The 15,741-nt window shown below is 41.1% G+C and overlaps 2 protein-coding genes across 2 annotated transcripts in view; one reads left to right on the top strand and one right to left on the bottom strand.

Annotated features, from left to right (window-relative positions):
* TM7SF3 (transmembrane 7 superfamily member 3) overlaps nucleotides 1–1,909 on the bottom strand; it is a 39,211-nt gene extending 37,302 nt beyond the window's left edge. The window contains exon 1 of the mRNA XM_045554156.1: nucleotides 1,573–1,909. Within this exon, the coding sequence (XP_045410112.1) occupies nucleotides 1,573–1,663 (91 nt within the window). The 5' untranslated portion in view covers nucleotides 1,664–1,909. The remainder of the gene's footprint in view (nucleotides 1–1,572) is intronic.
* Nucleotides 1,910–5,910: 4,001 nt separating this feature from the next.
* Nucleotides 5,911–12,650, top strand: MED21 (mediator complex subunit 21). The gene is made up of 4 exons (XM_045554161.1): nucleotides 5,911–6,011; nucleotides 10,714–10,828; nucleotides 11,396–11,496; nucleotides 12,347–12,650. The coding sequence occupies exons 1-4, from the start codon at nucleotides 5,970–5,972 to the stop codon at nucleotides 12,521–12,523; spliced, it is 435 nt and encodes a 144-aa protein (XP_045410117.1). The 5' UTR covers nucleotides 5,911–5,969; the 3' UTR covers nucleotides 12,524–12,650.
* Nucleotides 12,651–15,741: the final 3,091 nt, after the last annotated feature.

Genomic DNA, 15,741 nt, shown 5'->3' with positions numbered 1-15,741 from the left:
TCCTATCCGTGCCCCTGCTAGCTAGCTGTTCACTTGTGTAATGAGTGCCTTGGGCCTCAGCTTCATCCTGTGCCAAGTGAGGATGATCATTATGTATCATTAAGGATGTGAGAATTAAATAACATGGCACATGGAAAGTGCCTGGCACATACTGCACACAGTAAATGTTAGTGCCCTATTACAAACAAGGTTTTTCTGCAAAAAATATAATTGCCCTTTTTAGCTTTAGCCTTAGTCCTATGCAAAGACCCTAGAATTCAGTTTGTAAAAGGGCCTTTCAAAGCTAAGGACATAGAAACACAATCACATTATTCAGAAAATATGTTTCCGAACTGCAACTAGTCTCTTAAGCTCAAAACAAAACTGAGAATGTACTTAGTTTCACAGAAAAGCACATGATTAGTGTGCTGTGTACATTTTATATTAACAAACCATGAGCTGTTACTAAAACCCCTTCACCAAGCACAAGACCTACAATATAAAGTCCCATTCTGAGTTCCCAGGACGATGAGCAAGAGTCACCTGAAATCATCAGAAATGGTGTACCTCAGAGGAAGCCAAGCCCAGGCACGTTTTTTCTTGCTTCCCACAGGTGGATCTGAAGTGGCAACAGAACTTTGTTGATTCTTGGTTTTCTAATTTTAGTTTTACTCTCCATTGTTTTTCTTTTTAGTTCATTTACAGATGACAAGCTATTCTATATTGGTAGCTGCAATGATTGGAAATTTGGTGATCTCTGTAAATGAATTAATGCCTTATAGAGATCTAGTCCCTGTTGGGTGAGAGACAATGGAGAATACAGTTTGTTAGTCTTTTGCCATTTGTCTATTTCGAGCTCAAATTCATTAGGAATTTCTCGCCCATAAGAAGGAGAACAACTCTTTGATATCTGGACTAGTAAACATTTGTGTTTCTATTTTTCATTTGTGGCTGAAATTGTAGAATTGAGCGCATGCAGTCGCTGTCTGTATGTCTATGTATCTGTAATTCAGTGTCCTTTATCTCTCACTGTGAGTGTGGAATGTTTTCCTATCTCCAAATGGCGTTAATAGATCGTAAAGGCTTTAAAAAAAAAAAAAAGTCCCATTCTGGGTTTATTTTTCTTCTCAAACTCTGCAGAACATAACCAATTTGGTTATGGATATTGGAGTGTAAAAGCTTGATGCAGCTTGAAGGGCCATCAATCATAAAGCCCTAAATTCCCCGCCAAGTCTCGCTGTCCAGAAGCTGACAGTCCACCTAGGAGTAAAGGAGCGCTTTAGTGTGTTAGCTTATGGCCACAAACATGGCTGCTTCCTAAAGGAGATAACAGTGCGTCTGAAAAAGACAGTTACTTATCTCTTCCCAGCCTAAATTAAGAGTTTGCCAGTAAGGCCTCCTTAGTAACGGGAGTATCCACTGCAGAAAAGAACTCTGGTCCATTCGTGCCCGTTCGGAACTCACTACCCCGCGTGCAGCAATGCCTCTGGCACCACCTCTTCTGCTAGGTGGACACGAGCCGAGCGAATTCTGACCTTGCAAGAAATGCAAAAGCAACTTTGGGTTGCAGGAGCGAGGCGCCCCCGACCTTACCCTCGCTGGAGTTCCCGAAGGCCTCGGCTCCACCAGCCACCCCGCGTTCCGACGCCAGCACCGCCAGGACCAGCAGCCGCAGGAGCCCCATAGCTGCCTGTGCTGGGCCGGGCCAACGCCAAGGTCGGGGAGGGGGGCGGGCGCGCGCTCTGGGGCCCGGCAGCCTCGCCCGCGCTACCCCGGGGCGCTCGCGCCCGGCGCCATCGCCCGCCAGGTGCAGACGCCTCGCACCTGCCAGCCCCGCAGTCGCGGGCGAGCGGCCCGCACCAATCCTCCACTCCAGCGAGAGGTTTCCTGCTGGAGCCCCTAACCCCAGGCGCGCTCACCCGCGCCTCCTAGCCTGCCCCTCCGTACGTCACCGCGGCGGGTTCCCGGGCGGCGGCGCTGGGGGCGTTCCCGGGCAGCGCGCGCCTCCTCCCGGCACTCGAGGGGCTCGCAGCCCGCGGCGCTCCCGGGTGCCCCCAGAAGTTCCTCTTATGAAAACCACCGTTATAGTGCAAAATAACTTCATGTTGTGGCCTAACGCCTCCAGGCTCCTGTTAATAACAGGAGCTCCTGCCACTGGCACCACATGGCCGGCCGTGTACTTCCCATACTGGTTGAGGAACTCTACAGCCTCCCTTTGCTCCCATCAAAGGGAACCCAGGGCCTTCCTTCTGAGAATAGCCTGGCCAGCCCAAGAACAGAGTATGTATGGTGATGGGCTTAGAACTCCTTTTCCACATTGCCCTCTGCCAGCTTTGGGATGTACCTTTGTTTATCTTTGAATATCCTGGCCAGGGACAGGAGGTTGATGGAAGATCTATGGCCCATCAGGCAATTAGGGAAAGGCACAAAATCAGATTAAGATTAGGCTGAGGGCTGGGCATGGTGGCTCATGCCTGTAATCCTAGCAGTCTGGCAGGCCGAAGCTGGAGGACCTCTTGAGGTCAGGAGTTCAAGACCAGCCTGAACAAGAGTGAGACCTTCATCTCTACCAAAAGTAGAAAAATTAGCCAGGCATAATGGCGAGCTCCTGTAGTCCCAGCTACTTGAGAGGGTGAGGCAGGAGGATCACTTGAGCCCAGGAGTTTGAGGTTGCAGTGAGCTATGGTGACACCACTGTACTCTACCCAGGAGGGCCACAGAGCCTCTGTCTCAAAAACAAAAAAAAGACTAGGTTCAGGTCAGGCATAGTGGAACCCACCTGTAGTCCTAGCTACTCAGGAGGCTGAGGTGAGAGGATTGTTTGAGGCCAGAAGTTGCAGTGAGGTATGATCAGACCACTGCACCCTAGCCTGGGCGACAGAGCAAGATCTTGTCTCAAAACAAAACAAAAAAAGTTAGGTTCAGACAGGAAGAAAGCAGCCCAGCTTCTCACCCAGAGTGGCAAGAACAGTTGGATAAACCTCAGGATCCTTTTCTTAGTAGACTCTATGCTGCCTTGAACCTCTGAGTCACTGTGGCATGTTATAAAAAGAAGGGAGGGTCGAAGGTTCTCTTGTCATTCCCCCGCCCCATAGCAATTGCCTTAGCAGCTAAGGTTGATGTCACTATAAAAATGCTGGAAGGACGTTGTATCTGTAGTGGTTACTGTGCTAGTGATAAGCACCACATTTAAAAATAGTTTCGTTGTTTTCTCTAGGCTAAATATCCTCGAAGACTTACAGCCTGAATCTGAACTTCCTCTCTCAAATCTCATACCCGAATGCTGTTCAAGAGACAGTAGTCCATGTGATAGATGGCTCAGATAATCATGGAATTAGATCTGTAGATTCAAAGTTATTTGGGGAAAATTGCCCTGCTTTCTTTCCTGTTTAAATTTTTCATTTATACATTTTAATGAGCAATAGCTTGGAAATTACATGTTCACTTAACCCACTTTTAAGCTAACAATCTGTAGCAATGATCATAGTATGAACCGGTGTTACAGAAAAAAAATTATTCAGGCTGAGTGAGGTGGCTCACAGCTGTAATTTCAGCATTTTGGGAGGCCAAGGCAGGAGGATTGCTTGAGGCCAGGAGTCCGAGACCAGCCTCATCAAGAAAGCGAGACTCCTGTCTCTACAAAAAAATAGATAAATTATCTGTGTGTGGTGGTGCACTCCTGTTGTGCCAGCTACCTACTCTACCAAAAGTAGAAAAATTAGCCAGGTGCAATGGTGAGCTCCTGTAGTCCCAGCTACTTGAGAGGCTGAGGCAGGAGGATCACTTGAGCCCAGGAGTTTGAAGTTGAAGTGAGCTATGATGATGCCACTGCACTGTAGTCCCAGACAACAAAGCAAGAACCTATCTGAAAAAACAAAAACAAAACAAAACAAAACAAACAGGCACAGATGGCTGGACATCAACCTGAGGTCTGTGTGGAACCATTGAAGACCTATAAGGAAGATAATGACAGGACAAAAGCTGAGTCATAATATGAGTTGTCTTAAAGTGGCTCCTCTACTCCAGGTACCCAACTACTCTTCAGTTCTTATTTAGTGGGCCAAACTATATCCAATCAGTCAACCATCTATATTAATTTTTTCTTCAAAAGTGGTTTAGTTTTTGCTTCCTCTCTTGTTCACACCCTATTCTAGGCCCAGCTCTTCTCACTCTTGGACAACTGCAAAACCCTCCTTTTACTGAGTCCTTGGCTTATTCATCTTTACAAACCTAGCTCCTGATGTATTTCCTGGCACATGGTACATTCTCAGCTGTAGGTGGGAAGAGAAGGTTGCAGATGCCGCCCAAATTACAGCTAAAACAAATTAGAGTCATCATTCATTAATCCCATTATGAAGGAAGGTGCCTCACCTGCCTTCTAATTAGGCTCCTGTAGGTGTGTAGATTGTTTGGGGATGGGGTGGGGGATGGGTGTGAAGCAGAAGTGGAGCTTCCCAGCAAGGGTTAGGATAAACCCAACAAACTGAGCTCCACACAGATTGTTTCCCCCACCGCAAGAAAGGAATCAGGGATAATCAGCCTGAGAAAGAGGGTATAAGAGTTTGTTCCACAGGCTGCAGTGAGCTATGATGATATCACTGCACTGTTGCCTGGGCAACAGAAAGAGACTGTCTCCAAAAAAAAAAAGTTTGCTCCAACCTCACAAACCAGTCATTTGCTAATTCCAGGCTCATTTCTTTTTCTTCTTCTTCTTTTTTTTAGACAGAGTCTCACTCTCTTGCCTGAGCTACAGTGCCATGGCATCAGCCTAGCTCACAGCAACCTCAAACTCCTGGGCTCAAGCGATCCTCCTGCTCAGCCTCCTGAGTAGCTGGGACCACAGGGGCGCACCACCACGCTGGCTATTTTTTTCTATTTTTAGTAGAGACGGGGTCTCGCTCTTGCTCAGGCTAGTCTCGAACTTCTGACCTCCAGCGATCCTCCCGCCTCGGCCTCCCTGAGTGCTGGGATCACAGGCGTGAGCCACCGCGACTATCCCCAGGCTAACTTTCCTTAAATATCAAGTTTCTACTATAACTCTTCACATTTAAACTCTCAAATAGGTCCCCACTCTAAATCGAAATTGTGCAGCTGATCTTTCTTAAAATGGAAGAAAGAGATGCCCTCCTACGTATCTCGCCTATTTTCCGGAACCTCTTCTCTCCTCTCCAATAACCCTCCTGTTTCTCCCATGGTTTCCCGTCACACAAACCAGAGAAGCTTATTAGTTACCTACGCTCACACCCTTACCTCTTAACTCCAAATGCTCTTCTTCCTCCTCTCACCTTTGCCCGCATCCTTGCTTCTCCATACGCAGTCGACACAGCCCAGGTTAGTACTTAATTGTTCCATTTCTTGTGTCAGCTTCCCCAGGACACCTACCCTCACAATGAAAGCAGCGCTCAGTCTCCTCTGGGTGAGCGACCCCGACCCCTAACCCCACCCTGCGCCCAAAGGCAACAGAGGAGGCACCCTAACTCAGCCTTTCCTGATTGGTGAATTTCCACTAGATTTTGAATTTAAAGTCGATATTGTGACTCCCGAGTATTTTTGAGTTGCTTGCTGGTACATGTTTTGAGATCCACCTAGAAAGCAAAAGCAACGGAAAGTGTTCAAGGTGCTGTTGAAAAATGAACACATGACCAGGTAGGAGAAATCACTGTAAAAAAAACTCCGCAGAATCCAACAATCTCTGTAAAGCGTTTAACACCTAACAACATCGAGACCATTTAAGCCCCAAAAGCGTGCGGACGCCGGACCACGTGCTCCAGTTGCTCAAAATACCCAGCGGTTTTCCGGGTCCAGCCAGCTAGCTAAAGCCCGCCTCGGGGAAGCCCCACCCGCTCCGCGCCGGGCGGGAGCCCTCCCCGGCCCCACCCTAATTTTCTGGCATTTAAGGACGTCGCCCTGTGATTGGCCGTGACGTCTCCTAGAGCTGCCCAATCGCGCGCGAGCAGCTGCGTTAGCCTCCATCTGCGTGTGGGAAGAACATGGCGGATCGGCTCACGCAACTGCAAGACGCGGTGAACTCGGTGAGGAATTTCATTCGATTAGTCTCTGCCTTTCTCTTTCCTGAGGTAAAGCAAGGGAGGAAAGGGGCCCAAGAGACAAACGGCGGACTTGGGGAGCGGACTGAGGCAGGGCTTCACCAAAAAGCGCTCGCTCAGGCGGCGGGAGGCGTCTCCGCGAACTCGGAGGTTTGAGGCCGGCCGCCGGGGCGCGCGGGGGCTACGGGAGGAAACAGCCTCTTTGACGTGAAGAGACGCGGGCGGTTTCTCGTCCCCCTACTCGCCACCGAGACTCCTCGCCTGCACGTTCCTGTCGTGTTCTCTGGGAGCTGTTTTATTGTCTTGTCAGTGATGCTTATGAGATTTCTTCCCTTTGGGGGGTGAAGCAGGAGCTTTTCTTTCCTTTTTTCTTTTTCTTCTCTTCCCTTATCGATTTTAACCCGCTGAGAGGATCTGGAGGTCTGAACGATTAGATTTTCGTAATTAAATTTTAGCCAGGAGTATTCCCTCACCAGCACTGTCAGGCTGACACGGGAGTGATGGTGAGGTGACAAGTTTTATTTGATCTTAGCTCATAACCTGCGGACTGAGGGTCTCCTTCCATCTTTTGACCACTCCACAGCATGCATCAGTTTGGGGACAACTGACATCTTTATGATAGCGAATCTTCTAATTCTCCTGTATCTTTCCATTTAAGTTTTTAATGTCTCTCAAAAAGTCTACTCTTTATTAATGGTCAGGTCTTGTAAGTTGCTCCTTTAAATTTATTCCTTTTGGTTATTCTTTTCCTACATGCTGTGCCTGAGTGGAAAGTATATGCAAGCCAAAAGATGCGTATACAGTCGTGGTCCCATAACGATGTGTTCTGGGAAATGCCTGGTTTGGCGATTTCGTCTTTGTGCAACATCATAGCATGTACTTATGCAAACCTAGATGGTATAGCCTACTGCACACCTAGGTTTTATGGTGTGGCCTATTATTGCTCCTAGGCTACAAGCCTGTACACCATGTTACTGTACTAAGTACTGTAGGCAGTGTAACAAAGTAGTCGCCCCTCCTCCCATATGTATGGAAGGGTAATGTTGACAGAGGGGAACACATAAGAGAAGAAATGGCTTGAAAAAATGGCAGGAATGTTTTATGTCTCTTTAAAATATCCCCTACTCCTTTTGGAGAACTAAGACTTGCATCCTTGCCTCAGGCCAGTGGTTGGAAGGGGTAGGAGAATGTCTTTTGTTCTTTGTGCCACAGGAGCTGGCTCAAGGGAATTGTCAGGGTGGAGGTTGCCTTAGCCACAAATGGGATTAATCTGAAAATGGGATTAATCCGGGTGGAGGTCCAGAGATTGTTTTAACTGAAGATGGAATGAATCCCAGTGGAGGTCATGAAATTGTCCTAGCCAAAGATGGGATTGATCAGAGCCTTTAAAAGCTCTGTACTTCTGCCCAGAAGGAGGACAATGGCATTTCAGACAGTAGTCTCCATCCTCATTTGCCAGCAAATTGATAAGCTTCTGTTTCCTTCTCAAACGATTTGTCCTAGTTTTTCTGGTATGGCATAGAGGACAAGTGCTGAGCTTTTGGTAACAGCAGTTGTAACACATGGTATTTGTCTATCTAAACATAGAAAAGATACAGTAAAAACATGATATAAGAGATTTAAAAAGATACACCTGTACAGTGCACTTACATGAATAGCACTTGCAGGGCTGGAAGTTATTCTTGGTGAGTCAGTGAGTGGTGAGTGAATGTGAAAGCTTAGAACATTACTGTGCACTACTGTAGACTTTATAAACACTGTACATTTAGGCTACACTAAATTTATAAAACAGTTTTTTTTCTGTCTTCAAGAATAAATTAACCTTAGTTTACTGAAACTTTTTTACTTTATAATATTTAAATTTTTAAAAAACTTTTTGAACTTTTTTGTTAAAAACTAAGACACACACATTAGTCTAATCCTACATGGGGTCAGAATCATCAATATCACTTTCTTCCACCTCCACATCTTGTTGCCCTGGAAGGTCTTCAGGGGCAATAACACACATGGACCTGTCATTTCCTGTGATAACTCCTGAAGGATCTGCCTGAGGCAGTTTTATCTTTTTTTTTTTTAATATAAGTAGAAGGGATACAATCTAATAATAAAAAGTGTAGTGTAGTAAATACGTAAACCAGTAACACAGTTATTTATTATCAAGTATTATTTACAGTACATAACTGTATGTGCTGTATACTTTCATAGACTGGCAGTGCAGTAGATTTGTTTACACCAGCATCACCACAGACATTGGAAGTAATGCATTGTGCTACAGTGTTAAAGACAGCTATTAAGTCACTAGGTGATAGGAATTTTTCAGCTCTTATAATCTTTTGGACCACCATAGTATATATTCCCTGTGACCAAAATGTTGTTATGTGACATGTGACTATACTTAACTACTTTTGAGAGTTAAATAGTTTTCTGCTATATAGTTTTCCATTGGTAGTTATATTTCTCATTTTCATTCTGATTATAATTTGATGTCCCAGGTAAGGTGCCTATGGAGACAATATGCTGACTGGAAAACCTAAGTACCTTGTCCCTTTGGCAGTTTTTTTCCCACTGGAGGCCAGTAACTTGGCACTTTTGTTAATACATTGGTCTTTGTATACTTGAAGAGTGTGGGTCTACTTGTGAAAAATTGATCTACGAGGTGAATAACATAGGAGCTTTTAAGGCTAAGAGGACTAGCCCCTAAATGTTGATATATTCACCAAGATAAATTCTACTTTGCAGAGACTTGCCTGGGCTGCCAGCCAACCTCCCTCAGGGAGATACTCCTTTAAGGTTTTATAAAAAATTGTCATGATGCTGCTGGATAGAAACATTTTAGGGAAAATGTCGCATATTCATACATGTCTTATAACTAGAAGGATAGTAAGGACAAAGAGAATATAGCCTTAACTCCAAGGTAGGTATGCTGTGAGAATTGGATTTTGGAGAGAAGCCTTTAGGTTAACCAATATGAGTGCCTGCTGTGTATGCAAGCACTATCATGTTTACAAAGAGCTGCTCCTTAAGGACATTAAAAAGATGTCATATGCTCAAGAGATATTTAAATGGTACAAAAACAGTATGTCATTAGGGAGTTACAATAAATCAAGCATTTTTAGCTATAAGGGCTGAAGTAAATTGGAATACAAAATGATAGAGCCAAAATGGAATCTTCTTAGCATTTATCCTAATGATAATTAATTTTTGTATAACTATTAACATGTGTTATTAATGATGTTTATATGTTAATATTAATGTTATTAACATATGCTGTTAACCCTTTGAAAACTGAGTACAGAAGCTATGTCACATTCACTGTATCACTATAATGTGGTACATACAGTGTGTCATGCAGTTGATTTTCAATAAATATTTGTTGAATAAATGGATCTTGAAAGCTTTTGAAGGATGGAACAGATAGCCACTGTATGGAATATTTTTTTCTTGCATGTTCTTTGTTCCTCACAACAACATTGTGATATGAGAATGTTCCCAATTTAAAAATGAAAACAGCTAATCAGATTAATAGAACCAGGATTAGGATCTAGGTTTGTATACCTTCTGAGCACTTACTGTTCCATTACAGTTAGCAAAACATGAGCAAAGCCATTTAGTCATAAGTGAATTTAGGCCATTTAGTCATAAGTGAATTTATGACTAGACAGGTAAATATGAGGGAGTAGTAGAAAATGAATAAGTAGAATAAATTTAGATTATTGAAAACTGAAACATCCTGAGTTGGAGATTTATTTCAAAGACTATGGTGGAGTGAGCTCAAATATTTTGAGCAGGGTAAAAATAACGTGGTGAACAAGAAAACAGTAAGGAAGCTATTGTAATAATTCTGGTGTGAGATAGTTGGTTGAACTAAGGCAGCAGCAATAATGATAGAAGGAGAAGTGAAAGATATGTAGTATTAGCAGGATTTGAAGATGAAAGTAAGAATCTGAAGCTAGACTGGTTGATTAGGAAGACTAGACTGGTTGACTCTCCATACAAATTAGATAGATATTAAACAGGAAATAGTTAACTTTGAGTTTTGTCATTGAAATAATGGCAGAGAAACTCACTGGAGGTGCTTATTCACTGATTGGAAATAGGAATTGAGGTTTGAGAGGTCAAGACTAGCAAGAGAAGTTGGTAGGGAGGATAGAGGCATTTAGTTTGGAGATGGTAAGGAATTGGTATTCTCAATCTTCAAAACTGCTTAAGGAATACTTTTAGACACCAGGAGTTGACAGATTGAGTCTTGAAGAAATACACTTCTGATTACTTAGGGTGCCTTTTCCAACAGTCTTTTTCCTACTATTTTTTTGTACTTGTAAATAACTACTGCAGTCTCAGAAAAGTAATCATATACTCCGTGCATGAATACATTTTTTATGAAACTTAGGGCCACCTACCATTCTATTACCTTCAGAGGAAAAGAAAGTTTATTTTGTGTTTCTTCACTGTTTTTACTTGATTGATATCAAATTTAACTTCATCCTGATTGATGCCAAACTTAGTTTCTTTGAAGGATTAAAACATTTAATCGTAGTTATTAATAACTGGCTATCTTACCAATAATTATTCCTTTCTGTTTTAATCCTCTGCCCAGAGATCATTATAGAAACTTGTTGTCCTTACCAATGAAGTCCTTAAAAGTGATAAATTATTTCTAACCTTGACATGTTTTCTTTGGCCCAAGCTTGCAGATCAGTTTTGTAATGCCATTGGAGTGCTACAGCAGTGTGGTCCCCCTGCCTCTTTTAATAATATTCAGACAGCAATTAACAAAGACCAACCAGCCAACCCTACAGAAGGTAAATAAGTTTTCTTGGGTTCTCTTAAGTTTCATTCTTACATTTCTTGTAATCCTTTAAAATTAGTTTTATTGAGAAATTTAATTTATTTATGGGCTTTTTACTAAAAATATTATTTGAGGATGTTACTACAAGTTTTGTTATAAAAGAAATGAATGCATCACAGTCAATTTACATCTCATAGTTCTGTTCATGTCAAATAACAGATTGTTGCTCCTTTTGAAGAGAATTTATATGAATTTAGCTGAATTTTACTTGAGGGACCTTAATAAGAAAGGCATCCCATTTACAGATTTCTTTATTTAAGTGACCACCATATTGTCCTAATAAATGAGAAAAAAATACATTATACTTAATTCCCAGTTGGAGCTAAATGTGTAATAGGATTGATGTGTTAAAATTACACTTTAATCATTAGAATCATTGGGTTAGGATCTAATTAGATTAAAATCATTAGAATCTTAGTTCAGAAAAAGTTTTGTGAAGTTTTCTGGCTTCGTTAATTTCTGTTTCTGGGTACTTGAGGTTCTCTAATATCCTAATTTACCAATATCTGTCTTTCTCTAGAGTATGCCCAGCTTTTTGCAGCACTGATTGCACGAACAGCAAAAGACATTGATGTTTTGATAGATTCCTTACCCAGTGAAGAATCTACAGCTGCTTTGCAGGTAGAAGTATCTATTCCTTTGAGAATTTTACCAGTAATGGAGAATTTCGAATTGAAAGAGATAGATTTAGTGCCTTTTATTTTTGTTCATTTTTGCTGCTATAACAAAATACCTGAGCCTGGGTAATTATCAAGAACAGAAATTTATTTTCTCCCTGCTCTGGAGGCTGGGAAGTCCAAGATCAAGGCGTCAGCATCTGTTGAGGCCCTTATTTCTACTTCCTCACATGGTGGAAGGCAGAAAGGCAAGAGAGCAAGAGCCTCCCCTTCAACCTGGAGCCCTTTTACAAGGGTCCTAATCCCATCTGTGAGAGCTCTGCCCTCATAACCTAATTACCTCTTAAAGGTCCTACCATTTAATACTATCACAAATTGGAGATTCAATTTTAACCTATGAATTTTGGAACATTCAAACCATAGCATGTTTTGTTATAATATTCAAGTTACTTTAAGATGAGAGTTTTATTAATTGGGAGTTGGTATAGTCTGTTGAAGATTGTGTTGAATGTATATAGTTGTCCAGTTTTGAGTTATAAGGAAATCCCCAATTTTCCTCAGTTTGTCTCTTCCTAGTGAAGAATGAGAGGAGGGTGGCATTCTGTTTGTGGAGTAGAATAATAGTGTCCAAAAGTAATGTGGAAGAGAGTCACATAGATATCTAGAGATCTCTAATTGAAACTTCATTCTTTTTAATAATTCATGCAAGGAAAATTCTTAAGTTATCTGATTTTTAGGATTTCTGCTACCGAAAAATGTATCACAGTGGTCATAAAGTCATCCAGATTTAAAGTTAAATTTCTCTGCTACAGTTTCCTTCTTAACTCTGATTTTTAAATCTGTGTCTTATAAAGGCTGCTAGCTTATATAAGCTAGAAGAAGAAAACCATGAAGCTGCCACTTGTCTGGAGGATGTTGTTTATCGAGGGGACATGCTTCTGGAAAAGATACAAAGTGCTCTTGCTGATATTGCACAGTCACAGCTGAAGACGAGAAGTGGTACCCATAGCCAATCTCTTCCAGACTCATAGTACCAGTGAATACCATGTGGCTAAGAAAGAACTGTTACAATGCCGTTAAGAATTCTGCATCAGATTTAGATGTAAGCCTTACCAACAGTTACAGAAACATTAAACACTGACATGTGTTACCTTTTTAGCTATTTTTAATAGTCTTCTATTTTAACTTTTGATAAATAAGCTTATAAAATTGTGATTGAACCAGCTTTAAACCATCATTATAACATCATTTTTATCTGCATAAAATTATGAAAGCAGATATTAGTGATCATAATATAATTATACTATGAAATTCTTTTGTGATAGAATTTATATCTTTATATTTGATATATTTCACATCAGACCATTCCTCAAGCCAGAGGAGAAGGAGGTAAGTGCAGAGATATGGTACATTTCAGTTTAGGTTGGTGTCCTTCTGCCTCTTTAGAGGTGGCAGTATATAAATTTGGAGCTTTGAGCAAGAAAGTTTCTGAAACTGTATTGCTTTTGAGAAACAGAAAGAGTTAGTGTGGCTGAATGAGAGTAGGTCACTTTTATGCAAACCTTTTCCTCTTCCAGAACCTCATACCTGTTCTAGTTCATCCTGACATTTGTTTTTACTAAGAAGTCCTCTAGTCTGTCTGTGGAATTCACCTGCTATTGTGAGAGAATTTTTTTTCTTCATCCTGAACTATTTTTTTCCCATATCCTTTTACCTGATTTTTTTCATCCTTCTCCTTAATTTGCTCGTCATCATAGTGAAGTATGTTTCCTCAATCATTGATTCCTTCTCATTCTCTATTTATCTGAAGGTATTGTCTTTTGATCTTACTAACCTCTCAACATTTATTTGTGTATTCTAATCAGACCGGAGATACTTCTACTACATCAGTTACTTCAATATTGTTTTCTCCATTTCATCTTAGTTTGTTGTAGCTAACATTTGTGTCAGCATTATCAACTATGGTCACTCATCCAACTCTTGGATCTCCTTGAATCCACCAATTATTTACACTGGAATGCTGGAATTAAAATGTGTTTCACATTTTAACTGAATCTGTCTCCTGAAGCAGCATTTTTTAGAATATCCTAAGCTACATTTGCTTAGCAATCTGTTGCTATTCAGTTTTTCAGCAGAAAGCTCAAGAACAATAGAGTATTCTTCCTGTTATTTTTAGTATAATCAAGCTTTTCCAGAATAGTTCTTGAAAAATAACTGCGTTTTAAAGTTTGGGGGCATGAGCATGAGCATTAGCTGGCAAAAGTTGCAGCAATTTATTGGCTAGTCATAGAAATTTTTTGAACTTTTAATTTTTATGTGTATTGTCATCGAAGTGTAATAAAAACACTTTCCTATCACACACATTTGGCATAAATCTGTACCCTTTATTATAGTTAACTGGGGGAGAGAAGATTTGATCAGAAAATTATTTTTTGAAGTATATAAGTGTTATAAAGGAGTCAAGATGGTACTAACGAGAAGAAAGGGTCATTTTCAGCTAGAATAAAGGAAAGCTTAATATAAAGAAAACCAAAACTGAGCAAGGGGTAACTTTCCTTCTAATTGAAGGACCTATGGTACCAACAGAGTAAAACAAATTCCCATTGCTTATTTTCACTCTCTGTCCTCCCCCAAGCATCATCTGACATGCAGCATAGCCTCTAAAGCCTCAGCCTTTTAGCTGGAGGACTGCCTGGATGAGCCTCAGGAAATCAGAAGGTACTGGGAGATTGTGGCGAGAAAGGGACTTGGGAAAGCAATCCCTTATAGTTTATGAGCATCTGTTCACCCTCAGGCTGCACCTTTGTGGCTCTGACTCTAAACAGCATACATAGACTGTGAAATGAGCCGGGCATGGTGACACATGCCTGTAGTCCCAGCTACTCGGGAGGCTGAGGCAGAAGGATTGCTTAAGCCCAGGAGTTTGAGGCTGCTGTGATCTAGGCTGACACCATGGCACTCTAGCCCAGGCAACAAAGTGAGACTCTGTCTCAAAAAAAAAAAAAAAAAAGAATATATAGTCTGTGAAATGAACTACAGGAGAGATTGCCAGCCTAGTCTCACTCTGGCTCTGGTTGTGTGCACATGAGACAGATCCCAATAGCACTATAAAGGTTTTAAAAACTGAACTGAAACTGGAAACACAGTTCACATTATGCTGGTTGGAACTTGTGGCCTGAGTTCAGCTGTACTAAATGCCTACTAAAACAAAACAAAAAGTAAAATTGTATGTATTATTAATAAGACCCAGAAATTCATATATTCAAAATGTCAAGAATGCAATACTTGACATACAAATAATTGAGAAAAAAACAGTCAACACCAAAAAGACACAGATGTTGGAATTATCTGACAAAGACTTTTAAGTAGTTATTATAAAAATTCTCCAAGGTAACAGTGAATACTCTTGAAATGAATGGAAAGAAAGTCTCAGCAAAGAAATATTAGGTTATTAAGTATGAAATGCCTGATTTCCTTAAGTACTAAGTGTGATAGTTGATATCTCTGACATTTTACTTTGACACTTCTTGGGTTTTTTTTTTATTATTATGAAGGTACATCTTCAGTCTTGCAAATGCATGTTTTGGCTTGTGATTATCTTTCACGTGTTTTTTAGAGCAATTTTTGTGAAACCATGGATAAGTCAAAAATTCCTGTTATTTTCTAATACGAGTTCTTTGTAGAACCAATGCAGTGCAGACAGCGCAAAATCAGTGAAGTGTTTCGGAGGGATGTGACTAATGAACACAGAGTACATTAATGGTTTGAGGTTTGAGAAGTTCCGTTCTGGTGATTTTAATCTTAAAAATGAGTTATGTGGGCAACCTGAGACCAAGGTGGGTAATGATGAGCTGAAAGCTGTAGTGGAAGCCAATCCATCTCAGCCTCCTTGTGAATTAGCATCAAGATTTGATGTTACTATTCCAACAATATTGGACCATTTGAAACAAATGGGCAAGGTAAAGAAACTGGGTAGATGGGTACTATATGAATTAAATGAGGATCAGAAAAGAAACCATCTCGAAGCTTGTCTTTCTTTGCTGTCACAACATAAAGGCGAACCATTTCTATACCATATTGTTATGTCTGATGAAAGATGGATTCTTTTTGATAGTCACAAGCATTTGGCACAATGGTTGAAAAAAACGACAAAATATCCAAGAGCTGTGTGACAACTACAGAAGATGTAGCACGTATATAATGTGAATACCAGAAAGAGAAAAAAGAAAGAAATAGAAGAAATATTTGA

This window comes from Lemur catta, chromosome 6 (assembly GCF_020740605.2).
Source record: "Lemur catta isolate mLemCat1 chromosome 6, mLemCat1.pri, whole genome shotgun sequence".
Classification (NCBI taxonomy): Eukaryota; Metazoa; Chordata; class Mammalia; order Primates; family Lemuridae; genus Lemur; species Lemur catta.
This window is presented reverse-complemented; position numbering and strand designations above follow the sequence as displayed.